The sequence below is a fragment of the Mytilus trossulus genome, chromosome 2 (genome assembly GCF_036588685.1).
Source record: "Mytilus trossulus isolate FHL-02 chromosome 2, PNRI_Mtr1.1.1.hap1, whole genome shotgun sequence".
Taxonomy (NCBI): domain Eukaryota; kingdom Metazoa; phylum Mollusca; class Bivalvia; order Mytilida; family Mytilidae; genus Mytilus; species Mytilus trossulus.
The window spans coordinates 34,069,797-34,079,000 of record NC_086374.1 but is presented as its reverse complement, the minus strand read 5'-3'; the positions used below and the strand labels follow the sequence as shown (position 1 = coordinate 34,079,000).

The 9,204-nt window shown below is 31.7% G+C and overlaps 1 protein-coding gene across 3 annotated transcripts in view; it reads left to right on the top strand.

Annotated features, from left to right (window-relative positions):
• Nucleotides 1-888: 888 nt before the first annotated feature.
• Nucleotides 889-9,204, top strand: part of LOC134707064 (neuroendocrine convertase 1-like) — a 59,054-nt gene continuing 50,738 nt past the window's right edge. For all 3 annotated transcript variants that reach the window (XM_063566548.1, XM_063566549.1, XM_063566547.1), the window contains exons 1-8: nucleotides 889-993; nucleotides 2,364-2,422; nucleotides 2,810-2,828; nucleotides 4,795-4,860; nucleotides 5,822-5,947; nucleotides 6,484-6,527; nucleotides 6,905-6,923; nucleotides 8,794-8,942. In XM_063566548.1, coding sequence (XP_063422618.1) covers nucleotides 2,385-2,422; nucleotides 2,810-2,828; nucleotides 4,795-4,860; nucleotides 5,822-5,947; nucleotides 6,484-6,527; nucleotides 6,905-6,923; nucleotides 8,794-8,942 — 461 coding nt within the window. In that variant the 5' untranslated portion in view covers nucleotides 889-993; nucleotides 2,364-2,384. The remainder of the gene's footprint in view (nucleotides 994-2,363; nucleotides 2,423-2,809; nucleotides 2,829-4,794; nucleotides 4,861-5,821; nucleotides 5,948-6,483; nucleotides 6,528-6,904; nucleotides 6,924-8,793; nucleotides 8,943-9,204) is intronic.

Below are 9,204 nucleotides of genomic sequence, written 5' to 3'. Positions count from 1 at the left end.
AATCTATAATTTGATGAGAGACCTGTATAATATTTTATCAAATGTAAGAAAAGGGTATTCTGTAATTTATGTACATCAATTATCTGGCTTTAGTCGTGAAACACTTTCAAGAACAAATTTAAAAAAAAATGGATTTTCAATTAGTTTGCGCAGATAATTATAATGCCGAAGAGGTCTTTATTGTCGAAATGTTCAGTACTTTCCTAAATTTTATAGCTGCTTATTTGCCTTAGCTTGAATACATCCGTTTTCACAGTAATATGCAGATATATATATTAAAACTATGCCAATTCCTAGGTCGCATCACCAATTTGTAAGCCAAAGGTTGAATAAGTGTTATACCTTCTGCTAGTGTACAATCGAACATTGTCAACCCTCAATAGTTGAGGCCTTTTTCAGTTTGAATCACAACCATAATGTAATTGCCATATAAAATACATACTTGTAAAGGGAGTCAAATTCAAAATATAAGTAAGGATACACCAACATGTTTTTCTCGATATGTACGCATTTATGGAAACACCTGGATGGTTTAATTTTCAGTGTATATAACTTTTTTTGGGGGTTCAGTTTAACATACTTTAGGGTGCTCATTTTATCAATTTTTATGAACATAGTACCTACGATTCTTCAATATCAATAAAACCAATTTGAACAACAAAAATATCAACTTTTTGCAAATCTTGTACAAATATTTCAACAGAATTCTCATGAAAAAAAGCACTTTTAATACTAATTTTTCTCAAAAATAAAGACAAGGTAACATAAATTAAATTTTTTATTAAATAAATTGGGAATACATTATCTGTATCATCATCATATCATCATGATCATATCAAAATATGTAGTGTTGACTCCCCCTAAATAACACGTGATAACTTAATATATTTGAAGTATTTACAGCTTATATACGTGGGTTTATTCCCAAAAACACTTATATATAGATACAAAAACAGTAACTCCGATATTTATATCAAAACTGTTAGCTGACAAGTAAGTACGATTATCATTGACTAATAATTTACCTCACTTTTTAAATATCACTTGTAATTGAAATCATCTAACTATTATGCATAAATTGTATCACATTCTATCCTCTTATACATGTGTTTCTTCAAGAACATGCCCATACATATTTCTGTCATTGATACTATAGATCTAACTTTATAATGATGTATGTTTTCCATGATCTAGGATTCTGTAAGTTATTTATTCATGAAAATTTTACCCTTTCAAATAAAAAGAACTAAATATGACTTTGTATTTTTTGCTTAGCCACATTTAGTTCATGGGGGATTCTTTTTTAAACTTCACGACACATGAATGTATTGTCATGTCACGAATTTCAAAATGCAATGAATATGTTAGTTTTCCTGAAAATCATACCTTAAGTTTCAGCTTTTATTCTTACTCGAAGTCCTAAATGTAGAGGACCAGCATAGGAATATGTTGATTTCGATCGTGATTTAAGTGTTGAGCTAGGTCAAATTATATGATACTAGTTTCTTGAAATTTTATTGTTATCGAAATTATTGAACCAATATGTGCACATACTAAGTCTTGCATGCACTTTTATTTATATTTATTACACATATAACGTTTTATCGACACATACTCCCCCAAGGGTGACTGAAGTAAACAAATATTGTCACTTGGTCTTCTCCCGACCGGCAGTAAAACGCTTGCCGAAGTTGGGCGTCCGTTTGGCTGTGCGGGATATATCAAGTTCGCAGTCACGTCCGGTCAGAAGGGGGACGTTGAATCCGATGCCTCGTGTAAAGAGAGTTCCACGCTCTTTACACGTTAGGAAACCTTGTAACAACTCTTTGAAGGGTCCGTAGGTGGTCTGTTGCAAGGCAAAATTTGTCCCTATCCAAAAAACCCTCATTTTCCAGTGGCCTACCTATTGTATTTATTGTGAACTTGTTCTCGTCCTGAATATGCATGAAATATTTGCCACTGGAAGTTAAGCAACCACCAATCAATCAATCGACACATACTATTTCATTCGGTAGTTGTTATTTGCAGTCTTATTCAATTTCCAGTTTGTTGTCGAAAGTTATCAGAATGTGATATTAATAAACAATAGAAACAGAGCTCGTGGAAAGTACAACAGAAAAAGCCATGTATTTTCTATGCGTTCTCATTTGTTAATCAAACTATTCTACGAGAGTTGATTCATGATTTGTTGTATTAATTCGTTCTTTAAGAATCTGGTTTTTTTTTATTTACCTTCATGAGCACCTGTGTTTACATTCTTTCATCACGGTTACTCCCTCGCTCTTGCGCTGTTAGATTGGCCGAAGCTCATTATAATAGTCAACTATATAAACCCAGTGCATATCAATGTTCCTATTTTCCAGATACTGTTCTTTCTTTCAACGATGAAGTGCACACAGTTCTTTGGAGTAATTTTGATATGGTAAGTCACATAATATACTTCATAATATATTAAAAAAGTGCTGCAGATTGCATTTAACCCAAACAATCGATATATCAATCTATGTTAACAATGTTTCAACTTAGGTTAATTATAGAAAACAATAAACTAAAATATGCACACATTTATTCTTAGGCTGTAAGAATCACGAGTGTTTTCTAATTCGTTTTCACGCAGTAACGCGGATCCAGAATAATGTTACTTTTGATAATAGAAAACAATACTTAAAGCATGAAAACTACGTTCTTAAAAGGCTATTGTATATACTGATACCTTTATGCTTTAATTCCTACTAATTAAGAAAACAAGTTACAGACACTCTTCCTCATAGTACTATTTTATTATAATATACTGCCACTATTTTTTTAGGTTCTCCAAGTTTCTTTGGGTAAGATATTATCAAATATAATGCATACAGAAAGACAATACAAAGTCAACTATAGATACACGTTTTTGTACATTTTCTTTGCTCGACGCCTATCTACACAATATGAAAACTACGTGTTATAAATAGTATGCGTCCGACACGTTTTTCTGGATTTAAGCTCATCAGGAACATTCAAAACCGATTATTTGAACGCCAATGTTGTAAAAGAACTGGATCAGTTCCATTTAAATAGATATGAGAGGTTATTGAATTTAGAAAAGAAACACATTTAATTGACATCAGATCGTTAATGATTTATTTGCGCAAGAACTATGATAAATGCTAGGAATAAATAGTAATGCCATACTATTAATAAAGACCAATACTAGTATACGACAGAAATAACGAGAGTATTGGCAAATACAACTAAAAATGAAAAGAAAAAAATACATTAAAAAAGGGGCGAAAGATACATGAGGGACATTCAAACTCATAGATAGAAAATAAAGACAATACCACTGCTAAAAATAGACAAATAAAACAATACAAAGACAAACAATAGTATACAAGACACAACATAGAAAACCAAAGATTAAGCAATGCGAAACCCATCAAACCCATATATTATACAAATGATCAAATGAAATTCAAATTTGTCAATAAAATGAATACATAATATTTTTGTTGATCATTGTGTTCCGCTATAAAATTTTTCGTTATTCAAAATTTCCATCTTCTGGTCTAAGTTAAGACGTGTGAGCAGAATAGAACTTGTTTTATGCTCAATATGGCTCGATATCAAATTTCAATAATACTTTCATTGAGAAATGCGTCATATTATATAACAATTTAATAAAATCTTGTGGGATGAAATATGATACAAAATAAGATAGGAGCGATAACTTCGGCACTTGTTCAGATTAGCTTCTTTAAATAATTTCATACAAGTCTATTCGTTTGTTGTGTTTTAACTTTTGATTTTGCTATTTGATTTGGGTCTTTCCGTTTTGAGTTTTCGTCGGAGTTCATTTTTTTTTGTGATGTTACATATTCCTAAGACTACCCAATGCAAAATTGAAAACCCTTTACATGTTTGTTATGCAATTAAATGCAAAGGAGTAGGTCCGGTATGAGCCGAATTTGGCCTCAAATTTCAGGTTCATCTGACGAAAGATTTTGAACAATTTTTAAACACTTGATTGTCTGTTTTATATAAATCAATTAGTTTATGTGAAAGATTTTACCTGATTAAGTCATAAAAAAACGCACCGATTCAAGCTGAAATATGAAAAATCTACCAAAAATGTATTATCGTAAAATACAACTTACATTTCAATATTAAGGATGAACACGAATTCGGCCACTTTCGTTTTACACGAAAACCGTCTAAAATGTAACTAAAATGCTAGAATTGTGAAGATTTCAGTAATTTAGCATGACTTAATGGTGCTAGTATCCGATATAAGGGCATTGTATTGTCAAAAACAGCCCATATTTATGTAGCAGAAGCATTTTACTGTGCAGTAAATAACTAAAAGTTTACATTTTAACAATTTTGTAAAACTGCTATATTTTGGGGCCAAAAAGGGGTCTTACTGGACCTACTCCTTTGATTTGTAGTGCTCTTAGTATGTTGATGTTTTTTTTTAATTTTTATATATCCATTCATAAAATTTTCTGACGTCAAATACGCGAATCAATGAATGTGTTTGTAGATAGATGTTTTTTTGCTCTGTTAAATTGTTCCTTTTAAAATTGTTACACGTTGATGACTGCGGTACCCATATTTTGACTAGATTATTTATTATGTCTCTAGTTCACGCATCTTTGTACATATAACGGAATTTGATGAGATTTCACCAAAGTGAGAGGGTAAGTGCTATAAAACCAGGTTTAATCCACCATTTTCTACATTTGAAAATGCCAAAACCAAGTCAGGAATTTTACTTTTTTCTAGGCTTCATAACTTTTACAATTTATTTTCAAGTTTACGGAATGTGCGACATGTAGCATAAGAATTGACGATCCAGAATTGAACGCATTGTGGTATCTTGTAAGTAAACACATAACAAAATGATCATTTTATATTGATGAATTGTTTATATGACAACTCACATACTGTTTAAGGTTAGTTTTAAGTCGGAATCGATAAGTTAAATCAATGCTATTTTGTCTATTGTTTTTAGTGTCAAACATACAAACCTTCTTTTTTCAAACAGCGCACAAAGGATATTCATTTGAGAGATTAAAGTTATATATTGATATCTTAATCGAGACAGTTGGTATAAATAAATATATGACAATAAGTAATTACCTTATGATGATAAAATAACATGATTAAATTTGATAAATATTGTACAAGCCATCTTCTTTCAAATCGACATCATTCAGTGTATCATCATTGATTTGACTTGATCATCGCAACTAGACGATTTCTACCAATCTTTTGGGGTTAAAGTTTTTCTTTCAGATTAAAAAATAAAATTGCAAATAAATTTTTCACAATTCTGTATTTTCGAAAATTATTACGACAGGAAAGTAGACAACATTGCATTTCAGCAAATGTTTTAACCTCTTGTTTGGCGTTAAAATATTTTTGATCTGAGCGTCACTGATGAGTTTTGTGAAGACGAAACGCGCATCTGGCGTATTAAATTATAAGCATTGTACCTTTGGTAACTATTAGTATAAATGATAATACAAACTAAATCTATACGGTTTTATTTTTTGTAACAACTTATATACCTTTGTAAAGTTCATGGTACTCTCTTATTTTATAAATATCGGAGTCAAGTTATTAGTCATTGGATTAAAAACACTCTAGGTATAATTGATTTAGTGTATTGCAATAATAGAGCCTGCATATATGATATATCAGGAACTAACTGTTCCCAGGTTATCTTAAAACTAGCATTTGTGTTTTTTTTATATAACTTTTCAAATTAAAAGTCTGTACAATCTCTGATAAATGAATAACCCTTTAGTACATGATTTAAATAAATTGTTATCAACAGAAAAATAATAGGCCAGATGGATATGACATGAATGTATTGCCAGCATGGGAAAATTGTGTAAATGGTTCTGAAGTGACAGTAGGTGTTGTTGACAAAGGCGTCCAGGACCACAGAGATCTAAACATTGTAAGTGTATACTCTTATTTTCTGTCTAATCAAAGAACAGCCTTGCTGCGCTTATTCATAGACCTGTTTTAATCATGAATAGAGTGAAATCACTATATATATGAGATCCGATTTTTAAGGGTTTTGACTAGAGACGACGCGGGTAATAAAAAAAGACCAACAGACATACAATAGTACACAAAACACAACATATTAAACTTAATACTGAGCAACGCGATTCTTATCAAAACTGTGGATGATATCAGGTGCTAATGGCGGATAAACAGACCCTACTCCACATGGGATACTCGTCGTATTGATCATGTAAGAAAAAACCCGGTAACAAGATTTATTTGGTCGGACACTTTCCTTAAAGGGGACGAAATTGTAGGGGAACATATCGTCATACTTTCAACATTTTGTGTTGTCTTGGGACACGTTTGTGTTTCTATATAGATTATACTGTTTGTTTTCCCTTTTGAATGGTTTTACACCAGTAATATTTTGGAACCCTATATAGCTTCACAGCTTTCTATATCATTATATCTATTTTCTAGAATAGAAATTTGGATGCTGGAAAAATACAGTCAGAGGCATATTGGTAGGTCAACACTTATATATCTAAGTAAAAAATGCAATTTTATCTGTTAGAAACAAATAACAAGCTTCGTGACATTGTTGTCTTTTGTTGACATACAATTATTAAGATATATTAAACATTTTATCACTTGAATCACTCAAGAGACATGTATTGTCGAAATGCGCATCTGGTGCAGAAAAATTGGTACCGTTAATGTTATTGAAATACTAGTAAGATGAAGATCATTGACTCATATTGAACATGTGTGTCAAAAGTTTTCTATTTCTACCATGATAAACGATAGGCAAAATACAGTAAATTTAACTAGGCAATGGCATGAGACATTTGTGACTTCCAATAAAACAAAACATTCACTTTTTATATCAATTTATTTTCAGGGCAGGCCAGTTGGAGGTGGTAAGAACACTATCTTTCTATCAAAGAACCTGAATTTGTTTATAATTTTGTAATGTCTTATTAGTTTTGTAACACGTTCGTCCCCATACAAATTTTACAAGGTCTAATACGAATTATTCTTATTGACATTTAACGCAACAGTTGTGTTTACTTTCATAAATGTTAAAGATAAAGATATATTCAGAATTTTATTGTAGAAAGTCACATTTGGTTATCTTATCAAGTCCTTGTTATTGTTTCATAATTTTTTTTAATGCATGCTTAAGTTAAGTGTAAAATGTATGACAAATTTAGATAGTACAGTTCCCTTTAAATATGTTAAGGCTTGTTTCGCGAAAACAACAACACCAAACCTTCATTTTATTCCTGCTCTTTCACATATTTATATACTATCAACTCATAATAGTCTTTTTAAAAGTTTGTTGTGTATTACCATCATAGGATTTTTTTTCGTTTCTATCCATTTGCTCAGTTTGAAAGAAATATGAACTGTATTTGTTCGAGTACACATACTTTTTCAGAGTTAAAACATCGGGTATTAGAATCGTTCATTACTGGAAGTAAAATTACAGTGGTTTGCATGTAGTTTTCTGCCTTACTCTTCTTCGGTGGTGTCACCATCTATGAATACTTACGGTCGCCATGACACATAAGTAGTCATCATATTAGTAAATTATAGACAAAGCCATATATAGTACGAAACATATAGCTGTTATAAATAATTATATAGTTAATCTGAAAACTGTTATATAATTTCTTTGATAAAATGCACCAAGATAATGTTTAAGTACCGGGATTATATTCCATGCCTCTGATTTGGTCCCTTTTTAAGCCAAGCCAAACGTATCTGATTATTCATAGTAAGCATGATTTACACTACATCACCGTGGCATGAAAGGTTTTTGTAAAAGAGGGACGAAAGATACCAGAGGGACAGTCAAACTCATGAATTGAAAATGAACTGAAAACACCATGGCTAAAAATGAAAACAGACGAACAATAGTACACATGACACAACATAGAAAACTAAAGAATAAGCAAGACGAACCCCACAAAAAAACTAGGGTTGATCTCAGGTGCTCTGGAAGGGTAAGCAGATCCTACTCCACATGTGGCACCTATCGTGTTGCTTATGTGATAACAAATTCGGTTAATAGTCTAGTTCGGTAGGTCACATTCATTTAAGGGAAGGGGATTGCAGTTACGACGTAAGGAACATATCTAATATCGTTTGTGAAACGGTTACTCGACAACGGTCAACAAACTCGTGATGGCGTCCGTAAAATTTACGAAGGGATGTTTTCAGCTTCACCATTTGGAACACTTGGTTTAATAGCTTCCGTGTGAGCAGCAACTTTTTACCAAGAAAAACATGATAGGAAATGCAAGCACGGGAATATTGTATCAATTGGGAGATATATACCCAGTGTGCAGGTGCTGCTGAAATGTTGCTACTAGGAAATGGAAAGTGCACAATTGAAAAGCTGAAATCATTTCTTTTGTCGTAAAATTTTGTTTTAACCCCCCTTCATTGTCAATTTCTAGATGTAAGTCAAGATATGAGGCCAACTTAACTGTATCCGTAGTATCCTTTATCTCTAGTTCGATGGGATGGATGAGTTCAACATAGTCACCAAATTTTGAATTATTTAGTGAAAAAACATCATGTATAAATTTCTATGTATTATAACAAATATATCTGAATCTTAAAAAAAACAAACAAATGTATCTGAATCAAAGTTCTGTTTTCAAATAATTTCGGCAATAGGTTAATGTTCGATTTTTCATACACTTAATCTGTTTTGTACCCTTTTGTGGTAGTGCATATATATTGAAATTTCATAAATTTATAATGATTATCATCTTAAAGGAGCAGGACAGACACAATCAACAAAGGTGGCGATCTGGTTACAACAGACAACCTCAGCGAAGATGGAGATATGGTTACAATGGACAACCTCAACAGAGATGGAATTCTGCTCACAACATCATACAGCGTAGAAAACAAGAATCACTTAAGTAAGCCAAAAATCTACAGTTTGAACTGATCAACAAAATATGCAACTCACGTAGTCTTGAATTGGTTCAGTTTTTTGATAATTAGTTTTTCCAGATGTTCAATCCAATTTCTAATGACTTTTCAGTAAACCTCAGATTTTTTATTAATAAAGACAACAGTAGTATACTGCTGTTCGAAATTCATACATTGATAGAGACAAAAAAAATCTGGATTACAAACTAAAACTGACGGAAACGCATCAAAGATAAGAGAATTGCGACA